This window comes from Ylistrum balloti, unplaced genomic scaffold, assembly GCF_031769215.1.
Source record: "Ylistrum balloti isolate Yb309-2 unplaced genomic scaffold, AGI_CSIRO_Ybal_v1 Utg370590, whole genome shotgun sequence".
In the NCBI taxonomy this organism is placed as follows: domain Eukaryota; kingdom Metazoa; phylum Mollusca; class Bivalvia; order Pectinida; family Pectinidae; genus Ylistrum; species Ylistrum balloti.
In genome coordinates, this window is record NW_026782366.1 from 1,475,418 (window position 1) to 1,492,542 (window position 17,125).

The 17,125-nt window shown below is 38.5% G+C and overlaps 1 protein-coding gene and 1 pseudogene across 1 annotated transcript; both read left to right on the forward strand.

The window, feature by feature from the left end:
- The first annotated feature begins 1,547 nt into the window (after nucleotides 1-1,547).
- On the forward strand, nucleotides 1,548-3,657 carry LOC132556759 (uncharacterized; annotated as a pseudogene).
- Nucleotides 3,658-12,029: 8,372 nt separating this feature from the next.
- On the forward strand, nucleotides 12,030-14,144 carry LOC132556760 (uncharacterized). Its single transcript, XM_060221202.1, has 6 exons — nucleotides 12,030-12,068; nucleotides 12,325-12,405; nucleotides 12,639-12,791; nucleotides 13,118-13,273; nucleotides 13,411-13,581; nucleotides 13,806-14,144. Exons 1-6 carry the CDS (start codon nucleotides 12,030-12,032, stop codon nucleotides 14,142-14,144), a joined length of 939 nt encoding a protein of 312 aa, XP_060077185.1.
- The last annotated feature ends 2,981 nt before the right edge of the window (nucleotides 14,145-17,125 follow it).

A 17,125-nucleotide genomic window follows, 5' to 3' on the forward strand; every position in this document is an offset into this window, starting at 1 on the left:
GACCTAGTGTATGCACGTGCGGAACATGCTAAGGAAACTTGAAAAATACACACGAGCGAAACAACTAAGCATTATACGCGTAAAGTGTTCACATTTAATTAGTATACAGTGCTGTAGACCATCACCCTCATCCACCTGTCAGCCATGACCGAGTGACTAACGCCTGATTCCATAAGGCTGCTGGCGGCGATTGTCACAATGACGGATAAAATTAGAAACATGTTAATTTAGGATAGATTCAAATGACGTTAGCTCACAGATATTCTATATAACTTTATTTTGTGTGATTTGTATTCACCATTACAGATGAATGCAAGTCTTCACATAGTAAGAGTAGCCAGGTGTTTACACACACCCTCGTTATCGTGGCTTCTTAGGTATGTAAGCGGACAGTAATTAATCTAAAGCGTACACTTTCAAAACACAAAAGGAAGGTTTTATCAATGGAGAAAAAACTTGAACGTATATACAGCTGAATCAGCTAAAAACCTTTACAAAAGGAGTTGGTATAAATTTGATATCGCCAGGGCGACAATGTCCGTAAATATTACTTCAAAGGTCATTTATCAACTAAATTATGCATCCAAGAAATAATTTTCTCGTATTCAAGTGAGTAATTGTTTACCAGGGCTTAAATTATTCCAATACGTAGACCGTTCGTTCAGGAACAGGCAACTCAGAAAACAAGGGAAATGAAAATTTTGGATTTCAAGTCACCTAGCGGTTGGTTGGAAAGCTGGAGAAATAGACACTTTATCGGCTTCTTTAACGTTTGTGGAGAAAGTGGTTGTGTCGACTGTGAATATTCTGACATTAGACGAGATCAGAAAGTTTGAAGTGTGCAAAAACGATTGCTACCCCAAACGAGTGGACGCGTTACGTGACATGACACTATCTACTATAGTTAAACAATATACGCAGAAAAACCAGTCAACTCAGAAAAGTTTCTTTACTAAGTGATTAGCAACAGCAAGCAAATTAACAGATAGATTCATTGCATCCCCAATCGATATTAAAAACAAAACAAAAATATATATAAATATATACCCCGAGTGAATACCAGAATCGTCATATTTCACTGCATACTGTATAACATATACATTTTAATAGTGTTATACCGCTTCTAAGAATATTACTACCCCCTCCTCCCTCCCTCTTCTCTACATTATTTCGTTGTATCGACTCATAAACCCCCCTACCTCCTCTCTACATTATTTCGTTGTTTCGACTCATACCCCCATCCCCCGACTCATAAACCCCCTCCCCCTCCCTCCTCTCTACATTATTTCGTTGTATCGACTCACTTCCTCAAAATAATTTTCTTGTATTGAATTTTTTTTAGTTTGCTGATACTCCCCATCGTTTTTTCCCAGGTATATGCACGTGACCTCGACGTTGCCTGCGACGTTGTCATGTCACGACGTCACGTGATACCTATTGTTCTTGTTGCGGTAAACAATTACCAACATACAAGAAGGATTAAATTAATAGCGGGAATTTCAACTTTAGCAACTGTTAGATATACACAAAGTGTGCAAAGGCAGAAAATGGATTCTAGAGAAGAAAATCACTCCGGTTGGGAGGAGGTAAGGATAAGTATATTCATGGAATATACCTTTATAATCCTAGCTGCCAAGGAACTATCATTATTATGTAAAAACCGAAGTTTTACAAACATGCTTTCATAATTCACAGAGGGCAGGCTTGAGTACATGTTTATGGCCGCTTTATTCCATTGAGAAAAAACCCTTATATACAAACTGATCCACATGATACCAGTCTTCCTTGAGATTAGAAAAAAAAACAATCACTTCTAAGAAATCTTTGTGCTTTTGTTGCAGTTTCAAGACCCGAGGGGAACTCCTGTATTGTCGGAACGTTCTCGAAACCAGAAAGAGGATGACAAGCAAAAAGATACAAACGTAAATTCTTCCTTTGCTTTATTTTAAAGTAATATTATAGATAAAACTCATAGAAGAAAATATAAAAAAAACAGTAGTAATATTCATGTTAATCACTTAATGAAAACTGTAACCAATGTCTGATCCCATAGAAATGTAAGATACTCTACATAACATAACAACTCTCTGTACACTGGAGGATTACTCATGTTTCAGTGTCTATAAAACTAAAGTATACATTGGTTTCTATTTTAGTCTCTTGGACGGGTCGGGAAAATACGACAGAAAACAAATGGCACACTCAGCATTGACGACAACATCACCTCGCATGGCGATTTACTGGTTTGGGACCTGGACAATGTTGATGTTGAATACACATGCGACATGTCTGATCATGGAACACCAAGGGTTAGTGGTTTTATAATGTTATGCAATAACACTTGGCAGAATTATTGTTTATGTACTTTTAACGATGTCATCCGTAGCAAAGGATATTGATAAAGAATGTTATAAGATATGTAGTATAAGCAGTGGTAATAAAGGATATTCTTCGTGTGGTTTTCTATCGAGTAGCACCACATGTGGTGAGAGGATACATTTATTTTAGTGTGACTTTGCTGAAAGCTTGACCATTCTAACGCCATAATATTTTTACATTCAATGAAATGTTTGTATGTTGATGATGGAATCGTCCACAAGATTGATCTTCAGTTCAATGCTCTTGTATTAAACAGATGGCCACACCACCAAAGGACATTAAAATGTATGTAAATCAAGGAAAGCAGGTTTCCCTTGTGGACCCATCAGAGGGGAAACCACACAGGCCGATATTTAGTCCCTCAGACGCTATCGAAACGTACAGATTCCGTGACGTCTTCCCAAAGCCCGAGGTATTACACAATTTACTATTAGTGGTATTGGTTGAGCTCGTCTGAAATGATCAATATATTGGAGCACACTAAAATATAACGAAGTATGAAGGCTGCCTTTTTTACTAACAAAATGTTACTTGCCTTTCCATTTTCAGTTTCATCAAACAAGACTGCTGAACCGTCTTGGAAAAATAGATGCGGGTGGGGCTTTTGTCATTGACAATAATATCACCATGCATGGTGACGTCATGATGTTAGACCTTGACAGTGAAGGTCATACTTCAAACATATTGACAGCTGTCGAGAAACTTAGCCAGCTGACTGAAGTAAGTTTTACTAAGATCGGATGTTATAAACGTTACGTAATACAAATATGATTTTATTTGACAATTATTGATTAATTCAGGAATGAAATCCTATACATGTAGATCTAGATATGTAATTATTTCATTCTGGTAGTTGTACATTAGTGTGTTGCGTGTCCTGTTTACGTGCTTTACACAGATGTATACGTTTATTGTAAACCAAACTGATCCAATTAAATTTGCAGACGCCGATGACCGTTACTAAGTCCGACAATAAACGTGCAACAACTGGTATTCGGCACTTAATGGCCATCAGAACTCGCCGAACTCTCGAAAAGCAGCGGAAACAATCCGGAAAAGAAACGAAAGAAGAAGAAGACTAGACAAAATAAAATCAAAGAGAATGTCATTGATGGACAAGAACCGGAGAAACAAAGAACCGGTGTCATTGACTCATTACAGGAAGACGTGGTCATCGACACCAGCACAGAAAAGAAACCAGTAGGGTTCCTTAAGATGATGAAACACCAGATGAGCCGTCTCGGGACCTTTATCCAGAAGAAACTGATCTGTCGTTGATCAGATCAAGAGACTTGAAAGTTAAAGAGGATACTTGTCGCTTTAATATTGCGGTTCGTTTATAATGCCACTCAGAATCTGCATTTTCTAAAAGGTCACGTAATATCTGGGTTTGTTTGAAAGGCTACATAATATTTGTTTTTGTTTGAAGTGCTATTTTATATGTGAGTTTATCTGGAATCTTTGATTTTATTTAAGTTATCTGATGCTGTATCGTTATTGCTTCCCTTTGTTACGCTTATTTTTCATTAAAGATTAACAGGGTTGACTTCGTACATGTCTTGTTTTAACTGACACATGGTTAACATACTAGTGGGAAATGGTGTTATAGAAATCTCTTTTACACACACGAGGAACACATAACGGAAATATGTTTATCACACACATGGAAAGTGTTGTTTACAGAATGCTTGTAAACTCCTACATAAGAAATTGTTTATAGAAATTCGGTAAACAACATTGTGACTGGGGGATGTAATGTTTAAATGAATCCCGCCGATACACATGAGCGAAACATGTTTTATTCCAAGACTTCGAGAATACACAGGAAGCACTTCCATATCTAGCTTTGCACATTTCTTTCGATCACTTTGAATTTTCCTCAGGCGCCTCATTGGTTTAAAATTATGGTTCGTCACTGACGAGTCCTAGAGGAACGAAACAGCTGTATGATACAGCTTAATTAATTGTTTGGCTCTACTGTATCCTATTTAAATTTGTTTTAAAAAATGCTATTCATCTGCTTGTCTTTTGAACAATCATAAAAAAATCAGTGAAAAGTAAATAAACAAGAGAAAGACATGTTTGTAGAAACACGAAACCTAACCAATACACACGTGGGAAACATAAACATAGGGTCAAGTTAATACACACGATGGGAAGAAGATTATATAAACGTAGTGAATTCAGATTAGGGAAGGTGTATATAGACATGGCAGGTATACAATAGGACAACATGTGTATATAGACCTGGCAGGTATACAACAGGGCAACATGTGTATATAGACCTGGCAGGTATACAACAGGGCAACATGTGTATATAGACCTGGCAGGTATACAACAAGACAACATGTGTATATAGACCTGGCAGGTATACAACAGGGCAACATGTGTATATAAACATGGCAGGTATACAACAGGACAACATGTGTATATAGACATGGCAGGTATACAACAGGACAACATGTGTATATAGACCTGGCAGGTATACAACAAGACAACATGTGTATATAGACCTGGCAGGTATACAACAGGGCAACATGTGTATATAAACATGGCAGGTATACAACAGGACAACATGTGTATATAGACATGGCAGGTATACAACAGGACAACATGTGTATATAGACATGGCAGGTATATAACAGGACAACATGAGTATATAGACATGGCAGGTATACAACAGGGCAACATGTGTATACAGACCTGGCAGGCATACAACAGGGCAACATGTGTATACAGACCTGACAGGCATACAACAGGGCAACATGTTTATACAGACCTGGCAGGCATACAACAGGGCAACATGTGTATACAGACCTGGCAGGCATACAACAGGGCAACATGTGTTTACAGACCTGACAGGCATACAACAGGGCAACATGTGTATACAGACCTGGCAGGCATACAACAGGGCAACATGTGTATACAGACCTGGCAGGTATACAACAGAGCAACATGTGTATACAGACCTGGCAGGTATACAACATGGCAACATGTGTATATAGACCTGGTAGGTATACAACAGGGCAACATGTTTATATAGACCTGACAGGTATAAAACAGGACAACATGTTTATATAGACCTGGCAGGTATACAACAGGACAACATGTTTATACAGACCTGGCAGGTACACAACAGGACAACATGTGTATATAGACCTGACAGGTATACAACAGGACAACATGTGTATATAGACCTGGCAGGTGTACAACAGGACAACATGTGTATATAGACCTGGCAGGTATACAACACGACAACATGTGTATACAGACCTGGCAGATATACAACAGGACAACATGTGTATTCAGACATGGTAGGCATACAACAGGGCAACATGTGTATACAGACCTGGCAGGTATACAACAGGACAACATGTTTATATAGACCTGACAGGTATACAACAGGACAACATGTTTATATAGACCTGGCAGGTATACAACAGGACAACATGTTTATACAGACCTGGCAGGTATACAACAGGACAACATGTGTATATAGGCCTGGCAGGTATACAACAGGACAACATGTTTATACAGACCTGGCAGGTATACAACAGGGCAACATGTGTATATAGACCTGGCAGGTATACAACAGGACAACATGTGTATACAGACCTGGCAGGTATACAACAGGACAACATGTTTGTATAGACCTGGCAGGTATACAACAGGACAACATGTTTATATAGACCTGGCATGTATACAACAGGACAACATGTTTATATAGACCTGGCAGGTATACAACAGGACAACATGTGTATATAGACCTGGCAGGTATACAACAGGGCAACATGTTTATATAGACCTGGCAGGCATACAACAGGACAACATGTGTATACAGACCTGGCAGGTATACAACAGGATAACATGTGTATACAGACCTGGCAGGTATACAACAGGACAACATGTTTATACAGACCTGGCAGGTATACAACAGGACAACATGTGTATATAGGCCTGGCAGGTATACAACAGGACAACATGTTTATACAGACCTGGCAGGTATACAACAGGGCAACATGTGTATATAGACCTGGCAGGTATACAACAGGACAACATGTGTATACAGACCTGGCAGGTATACAACAGGACAACATGTTTGTATAGACCTGGCAGGTATACAACAGGACAACATGTTTATATAGACCTGGCATGTATACAACAGGACAACATGTTTATATAGACCTGGCAGGTATACAACAGGACAACATGTGTATATAGACCTGGCAGGTATACAACAGGGCAACATGTTTATATAGACCTGGCAGGCATACAACAGGACAACATGTGTATACAGACCTGGCAGGTATACAACAGGACAACATGTGTATACAGACCTGGCAGGTATACAACAGGACAACATGTGTATATAGACCTGGCAGGTATACAACAGGGCAACATGTGTATATAGACCTGGCAGGCATACAACAGGGCAACATGTGTATACAGACCTGGCAGGCATACAACAGGACAACATGTGTATACAGACCTGGCAGGTATACAACAGGATAACATGTGTATACAGACCTGGCAGGCATACAACAGGGCAACATGTGTATACAGACCTGACAGGCATACAACAGGGCAACATGTGTATACAGACCTGGCAGGCATACAACAGGGCAACATGTGTATACAGACCTGGCAGGCATACAACAGGGCAACATGTGTTTACAGACCTGACAGGCATACAACAGGGCAACATGTGTATACAGACCTGGCAGGCATACAACAGGGCAACATGTGTATACAGACCTGGCAGGTATACAACAGAGCAACATGTGTATACAGACCTGGCAGGTATACAACAGGGCAACATGTGTATATAGACCTGGTAGGTATACAACAGGGCAACATGTTTATATAGACCTGACAGGTATAAAACAGGACAACATGTTTATATAGACCTGGCAGGTATACAACAGGACAACATGTTTATACAGACCTGGCAGGTACACAACAGGACAACATGTGTATATAGACCTGACAGGTATACAACAGGACAACATGTGTATATAGACCTGGCAGGTGTACAACAGGACAACATGTGTATATAGACCTGGCAGGTATACAACACGACAACATGTGTATACAGACCTGGCAGATATACAACAGGACAACATGTGTATTCAGACATGGTAGGCATACAACAGGGCAACATGTGTATACAGACCTGGCAGGTATACAACAGGACAACATGTTTATATAGACCTGACAGGTATACAACAGGACAACATGTTTATATAGACCTGGCAGGTATACAACAGGACAACATGTTTATACAGACCTGGCAGGTATACAACAGGACAACATGTGTATATAGGCCTGGCAGGTATACAACAGGACAACATGTTTATACAGACCTGGCAGGTATACAACAGGGCAACATGTGTATATAGACCTGGCAGGTATACAACAGGACAACATGTGTATACAGACCTGGCAGGTATACAACAGGACAACATGTTTGTATAGACCTGGCAGGTATACAACAGGACAACATGTTTATATAGACCTGGCATGTATACAACAGGACAACATGTTTATATAGACCTGGCAGGTATACAACAGGACAACATGTGTATATAGACCTGGCAGGTATACAACAGGGCAACATGTTTATATAGACCTGGCAGGCATACAACAGGACAACATGTGTATACAGACCTGGCAGGTATACAACAGGATAACATGTGTATACAGACCTGGCAGGTATACAACAGGACAACATGTTTATACAGACCTGGCAGGTATACAACAGGACAACATGTGTATATAGGCCTGGCAGGTATACAACAGGACAACATGTTTATACAGACCTGGCAGGTATACAACAGGGCAACATGTGTATATAGACCTGGCAGGTATACAACAGGACAACATGTGTATACAGACCTGGCAGGTATACAACAGGACAACATGTTTGTATAGACCTGGCAGGTATACAACAGGACAACATGTTTATATAGACCTGGCATGTATACAACAGGACAACATGTTTATATAGACCTGGCAGGTATACAACAGGACAACATGTGTATATAGACCTGGCAGGTATACAACAGGGCAACATGTTTATATAGACCTGGCAGGCATACAACAGGACAACATGTGTATACAGACCTGGCAGGTATACAACAGGATAACATGTGTATACAGACCTGGCAGGTATACAACAGGACAACATGTGTATATAGACCTGGCAGGTATACAACAGGGCAACATGTGTATATAGACCCGGCAGGTATACAACAGGACAACATGTGTATATAGATCTGGCAGGTATACAACAGGACAACATGTTTATACAGACCTGGCAGGTATACAACAGGACAACATGTGTATATAGACCTGGCAGGTATACAACAGGACAACATGTTTATACAGACCTGGCAGGTATACAACAGGACAACATGTTTATATAGACCTGGCAGGTATACAACAGGACAACATGTGTATATAGACCTGGCATGTATACAACAGGACAACATGTGTATATAGACCTGGAAGGTATACAACAGGACAACCTGTTTGTATAGACATGGCAGGTATACAACAGGACAACATGTATTTATAGACCTGGCAGGTATACAACAGGGCAACATGTGTATATAGATCTAGCGAGCAAACAAGAGGGACAAACAATTATACAGACCTAGTGAATAAACAAGAGGGACAAACAATTATAAAGACCTACCCCGAATAAACAAGAGGGACAAACACTTATACCAACCTAGTGAATAAACAAGAGGGAAAAACAATTATACAGACCTAGTGAATAAACAAGAGGGACAAACAATCATGCAGACCTAGTGAATAAACAAGAGGGACAAACAATTATAAAGACCTACCCCGAATAAACAAGAGGGACAAACAATTATACAGACCTAGCGAATAAACAAGAGGGACAAACAATTATACAGACCTAGTGAATAAACAAGAGGGACAAACAATTATACAGACCTAGTGAATAAACAAGAGGGACAAACAATTATACAGACTTACCCCGAATAAACAAGAGGGACAAACAATCATGTAGACCTAGTGAATAAACAAGATGAACATAGTTGAGTAAAACATGTTGATATAGACTTACTGTATATACGCGAGGGAAACATGTTTATATAGACCTTGTTAATACTAGCGAGGGAAACATGTTGAAATAGATCTACTGTATACACGTGATGGAAACATGTTGATATAGACCTACTGTATACACGTGAGGGAAACATGTTGATAGAGACGTGTTGTATACACGCGAGGGAAACATGTTGATACAGACCTATTGAATACATGTGGAGGAAACATGTTGATACAAAGCTAGTGAATTCACGCAAGGAAAACATGTTGATACAGACCTTGTGAATACACGTGAAAGAAACAAGTTAATATAGACCTGCTGTAACACACGAAGGAAACATGTTGGTACAGACCTTGTGTATACACGTGAAAGAAACATGTTGGTACAGACCTTGTGTATACACGTGAAAGAAACATGTTAATATAGACCTGCTGTAACACACGAGGGAAACATGTTGGTACAGACCTACTGTATACACGTGAGGGAAACATGTTGATGTAGACTTAGTAAGTACATGCGAGGGAAACATGTTGATACAGACCTAGTGTATACACGTGCGGAACATGCTAAGGAAACTTGAAAAATACACACGAGCGAAACAACTAAGCATTATACGCGTAAAGTGTTCACATCTAATTAGTATACAGTGCTGTAGACCATCACCCTCATCCACCTGTCAGCCATGACCGAGTGACTAACGCCTGATTCCATAAGGTTGCTGGCGGCGATTGTCACAATGACGGATAAAATTAGAAACATGTTAATTTAGGATAGATTCAAATGACGTTAGCTCACAGATATTCTATATAACTTTATTTTGTGTGATTTGTATTCACCATTACAGATGAATGCAAGTCTTCACATAGTAAGAGTAGCCAGGTGTTTACACACACCCTCGTTATCGTGGCTTCTTAGGTATGTAAGCGGACAGTAATTAATCTAAAGTGTACACCTTCAAAACACAAAAGGAAGGATTTATCAATGGGGAAAAAACTTGAACGTATATATAGCTGAATCAGCAAAAAACCTTTACAAAAGGAGTTGGTATAAATTTGCTATCGCCAGGGCGACAATGTCCGTAAATATTACTTCAAAGGTCATTTATCAACTAAATTATGCACCCAAGAAATAATTTTCCCGTATTCAAGTGAGTATGAAGATATCAATGCTAAGTTTAATGTGAGGTTTTATTATACCAGGGCTTAAATTATTCCAATACGTAGACTGTTCGTTCAGGCACAGGCAACTCAGAAAACAAGAGAAATGAAAATTTTGGATTTCAAGTTTCCTAGCGGTTGGTTGGAAAGCTGGAGAGATAGACACTTTATCGGCTTCTTTAACGTTTGTGGAGAAAGTGGTTGTGTCGACTTTGAATATTCTGACATTAGTCGAGATCAGAAAGTTTAAAGTGTGCAAAGACGATCACTACCCCAAACGAGTGCACGCGTTACGTGACATGACACTATCTACTGTAGTTAAACAACATACGCAGAAAAAAACAGTCAACTCGGAAAAGTTTCTTTACTAAGTGATTAGCAAGAGCATTCATTGCATCCCCAATCGATATTAAAAACAAAACAAAAATATATATAAATATATACCCCGAGTGAATACCAGAATCGTCATATTTCACTGCATACTGTATAACATATACATTTTAATAGTGTTATACCGCTTCTAAGATTATTACTACCCCCTCCCCCCCCTCCCTCTTCTCTACATTATTTCGTTGTATCGACTCATAAACACCCTCCCCCTCCCTCCTCTCTACATTATTTCGTTGTATCGACTCATATCCCCCATCCCCCTCCCTCCTCTGTACATTATTTCGTTGTATCGACTCATATCCCCCTCCATCCCCCTCCCTCCTCTGTACATTACTTCGTTGTATCAACTCATAACCCCCATCCCCCTTCCTCATCTCTACATTATTCCGTTGTATCTCTACTCATACCCATAACCCCGACCCCCCATCCCCCTCCCTCCTCTCTACATTATTCCGTTGTATCGACTCATACCCCACTATCCCCCTCCCTCCTCTCTACATTATTCCGTTGTATCGACTCATAACCCCCTCCCCATCCCCTCCCTCCTCTCTACATTATTCCGTTGTATCGACTCATACCCCCCTCCATCCCCCTCCCTCCTCTCTACATTATTCCGTTGTATCGACTCATAACCCCCCCTATCCCCTCCCTCCTCTCTACATTATTTCGTTGTATCGACTCATAAACCCCCCTACCTCCTCTCTACATTATTTCGTTGTTTCGACTCATACCCCCCATCCCCTCCCTCCTCTCTACATTATTTCGTTGTATCGACTCACTTCCTCAAAATAATTTTCTTGTATTGAATTTTTTTTAGTTTGCTGATACTCCCCATCGTTTTTTCCCAGGTATATGCACGTGACCTCGACGTTGCCTGCGACGTTGTCATGTCACGACATCACGTGATACCTATTGTTCTTGTTGCGGTAAACAATTACCCACATACAAGAAGGATTAAATTAATAGCGGGAATTTCAACTTTAGCAACTGTTAGATATACACAAAGTGTGCAAAGGCAGAAAATGGATTCTAGAGAAGAAAATCACTCCGGTTGGGAGGAGGTAAGGATAAGTATATTGATGGAATATACCTTTATAATCCTAGCTGCCAAGGAACTATCATTATTATGTAAAACCCGAAGTTTTACAAACATGCTTTCATAATTCACAGAGGGCAGACTTGAGTACATGTTTATGGCCGCTTTATTCCATTGAGAAAATACCCTTATATACAAACTGATCCACATGATACCAGTCTTCCTTGAGATTAGAAAAAAAAAACAATCACATCTAAGAAATCTTTGTGCTTTTGTTGCAGTTTCAAGACCCGAGGGGAACTCCTGTATTGTCGGAACGTTCTCGATACCAGAAAGAGGATGACAAGCAAAAAGATACAAACGTAAATTCTTCCTTTGCTTTATTCTAAAGTAATATTATAGATAAAACTCATAGAAGAAAATATAAAAAAACAGTAGTAATATTCATGTTAATCACTTAATGAAAACGGTGACCAATGTCTGATCCCATAGAAATGTAAGATACTCTACATAACATAACAACTCTCTGTACACTGAAGGATTACTCATGTTTCAGTGTCTATAAAACTAAAGTATACTTTGGTTTCTATTTTAGTCTCTTGGACGGATCGAGAAAATACGACAGAAAACAAATGGCACACTCAGCATTGACGACAACATCACCGCGCATGGCGATTTACTGGTGTGGGACCTGGACAATGTTGATGTTGAATACACATGCGACATGTCTGATCATGGAACACCAAGGGTTAGTGGTTTTATAATGTTATGCAATAACACTTGGCAGAATTATTGTTTATGTACTTTTAACGATGTCATCCGTAGCAAAGGATATTGATAAAGAATGTTATAAGATATGTGGTATAAGCAGTGGTAATAAAGGATACTCTCTGTGTGGTTTTCTGTCGAGTAGCACCACATGTGGTGACAGGATACATTTATTTTAGTGTGACTTTGCTGAAAGCTTGACCATTCTAACGCCATAATATTTTTACATTCAATGAAATATTTGTATGTTGATGATGGAATCGTTCACAAGATTGATCTTCAGTACAATGCTCTTGTATTAAACAGATGGCCACACCACCAAAGGACATTAAAATGTATGTAAATCAAGGAAAGCAGGTTTCCCTTATGGACCCATCAGAGGGGAAGCCACACAGGCCGATATTTAGTCCCTCAGACGCTATCGAAACATACAGATTCCGTGACGTCTTCTCAAAGCCCGAGGTATTACACAATTTACTATTAGTGGTATTGGTTGAGCTCGTCTGAAATGATCAATATATTGGAGCACACTAAAATATAACGAAGTATGAAGGCTGCCTTTTTTACTAATAAAATATTACTTGCCTTTCCATTTTCAGTTTCATCAAACAAGACTGCTGAACCGTCTTGGAAAAATAGATGCGGGTGGGGCTTTTGTCATTGACAATAATATCACCATGCATGGTGACGTCATGATGTTAGACCTTGACAGTGAAGGTCATACTTCAAACATATTGACAGCTGTCGAGAAACTTAGCCAGCTGACTGAAGTAAGTTTTACTAAGATCGGATGTTATAAACGTTACGTAATACAAATATGATTTTATTTGACAATTATTGATTAATTCAGGAATGAAATCCTATACATGTAGATCTAGATATGTAATTATTTCATTCTGGTAGTTGTACATTAGTGTGTTGCGTGTCCTGTTTACGTGCTTTACACAGATGTATACGTTTATTGTAAACCAAACTGATCCAATTAAATTTGCAGACGCCGATGACCGTTACTAAGTCCGACAATAAACGTGCAACAACTGGTATTCGGCACTTAATGGCCATCAGAAACCCAGAACTCGCCGAACTCCCGAAAAGCAGCGGAAACAATCCGGAAATGAAACGAAAGAAGAAGACTAGACAAAATAAAATCAAAGAGAATGTCATTGATGGACAAGAACCGGAGAAACAAAGAACCGGTGTCATTAACTCATTACAGGAAGACGTGGTCATCGACACCAACTTAGAAAAGAAACCAGTAGGGTTCCTTAAGATGATGAAACACCAGATGAGCCGTTTCGGGGCCTTTATTCAGAAGAAGCTGATCTGTCATTGAGTACTCCTCTTGTATGGAGTATTAGAGGTGTCACTTAATGTAGCATGTCTTTGTAAATGTCATTTGATTCCTGAGTTTGTTCAAAATGTCACTTAATATTTGGGTCTTTTTAAAATGCCATTTGATATCTGGATTTTTAAAAAAAATGCCAATTGATATCAGGATTTCTTTGAAATGCCATTTAATGTCCGGATTGATGTCAAATGCCACTTGATATCCAAATGTGTTTGAAATGCCACTTGATATCCGGTTTGATTAAAAATACCACTATAGTTTACTTTTATCTTGTTTTTTCATTTTAGATGTCATTAAATATATGAGTTTCGTTGAAGAAGCATTCAAAAAATATTGAAAGAACACCGAATATCATTTTTTGACAAACAGAAGAAAACTCTGATGCATATAGATAATTGATGATAAAACGTAATTAGATATAGACACACGGGAGAAATGTGTTGACATGAAACTAGTGAACACACACGAGGGAAACGTGTTTACACAAAACACAAGAGGAAAACGTGTTAACACAAAACACACGAGGGAAACGTGTTTACACAAAGAAAATAAACACGTGCGTTTACAGAGTGAACACACACGAGGGAAACGAGTTCACACAAACCACACGAGAGAAACGTGTTTACACACAGAAAATAAACACATGCATTTACAGAGTGAACACACACGAGGAAGACGTGTTTACAAAAACTAGTGAACACACACAAGACAAACACGTATACAGAAATCTAGTGAACATACATACGAGGAAAATGTGTTTACAGAAATCTAGTGAACACAATAGGGAAATGTGTTTACAGAAATCTAGTGAATACGCCTGAGGGAAATGTGTTTACAACAAACTAATGAACACATACACGGTAAATGTGTATACGAGGAAAAGTGAGGCAAACGTGTATACAGAAATGAAACCAAGTGACGACACACGAGGGAAACGTGTTGTTTGAAGTCTATTGAAGACACATATGAGAAAATGGAAAACGTGTTTACACAAATATAGTGAAGGAAAGGTGTTTATAGAAATCAAGTGAACACACGTATATTCACAAACTTAGTGAGCACACACGAGGAAATGTATATATAGAAATCTAGTGAACATACATGAGGGAAATGTGTTGACAGAAGTCTAGTAAACATACACGAGGAAATAGTTTACTTAACTGAATAAATACACAAGATAAACGTTATCAAAACGCACGTTCAACAGTTTAAAAAATGGTTCGTCTCAATTTTCACCAACGAACGAACAAATTATTTGTTTATACTTCATGTTTTACGCCATTCATAAAATGTTCCAGATTAATTTTCGAAAACAAAATAACTTGATAATGATAAATAATGAAAAATCTGTCTGTTTTGTATTAGCTGTATGATACATCTGCCTGTCAGGAATAAAACTTGTTAATGATAAACGATCACAAACAGACTTCCGGTTGATACCATCATCTTAAATCGTGCATCATGGCTGGTTTTAATAGAAAATCAATGCATCTAAATTCGACACATTAGCGCCATCATTTTACATGAGGGAAACATTTTCTTTTTGTGAACAGAACTTTACCATGGTAGACTGGAGGAGAAGTGATGAGCAGGTCAGGGACATGAACTTACGGGTACTTTATACCCGGTATCTGGATGTGCATAAATACCAGATTGCTGGTAGAAATCTTTTGAAATTGGCATTCGTCAATGCATTAGTTTTGCACTATAATTTTTGTATTTCTGATATTTGACCTTCAAACTGCCTTTCTCAGAGTTTCCGCTGGCGTCAAAGAGTCGTGAGTGTTTCTACTGTCAGACAATAGTATAGTACAAAGTTAGCGTATTTTTCGCAAGGCCGACTTTATATTACAACAGTCGTAAACTTCTAATTGTTAATTCATACCTCACCTGCATCTTGTACACAGTAATCCAACCTACCGGCGCGTTCGGAAGGAACAGCAATGTGCGCCGCTGTGAAAAATCACAGATCAACACATAGCCTTCACATCAAAGGTCCACTCGAAAGCACCCAATTATTGTCAATTATACATATTCATTCACAATTTTTATTGATATTATGCAAGGTTAAGTTTTCACTTACGTTACGCGCGACCGGACCATTTACATATGAATAACCCTTATTACTTTTAAACTGACTCGGCGCACGTGTTCTGAATGTTCTTGCCCCGAAATCGGTGAATGGGGTCGTATGGTCGGACCGGAGACAGAACAGTCCTGTTTACAATTATACCTCTATAAAACCCGAGATTGTTCAAACTCGCATCACGTAATTAATTTCATTATTTTCATATATTTTGAATAATTTACTGCTGTTATGTTTGGAGATAATTTTTGATAGACAGTTGCATAAAAGTAAATCTACATGTACAAGGGTTTTTAAATATATGTAATTGGTAGATATATCACTGCTAATAGTTTAACTATATATCTGTTATCCTTGTATATAATTCTGATGACGTAACACAGCATTTTACCATTAAGTAACAAATGAACGCTACCTAATTTTAACGTAATATGTTATCATTAACCCCGTAGCATGGTTTTTATCAAATCATATGTTCCGGCTTCCTTTTAATTCGTATCAAATGAGAAAGATATCAAGTTAATTTGTACTGATATAAGCAAATTGTTCTTCTACGAAATAATTGTTGTTTTTTCGCTTTAATACTTTCGTCGTTATTCCGCAATCTATCACAGCCATCTTCGTGTGTTGTGTGAAGAGTTATCTTTCCTTTGCCTACATGGTAGATGTTGTTGTAGTCTGGCGTCTGTGTTAGGCTTAGTGGAAATACTCATCACAAAGTTATATATGATAAAATGAAATCAATAGGTTGGAAAAAAATATGTTTCATAACTTAGATTGAATAGATCTTGAATCCATTATGTTAGAAGTGATTAAGATTACAGTAAATTTGTGACTGTACGAGAGAAACATAAAAAGATTTTAAAAAAAGATCAAACAT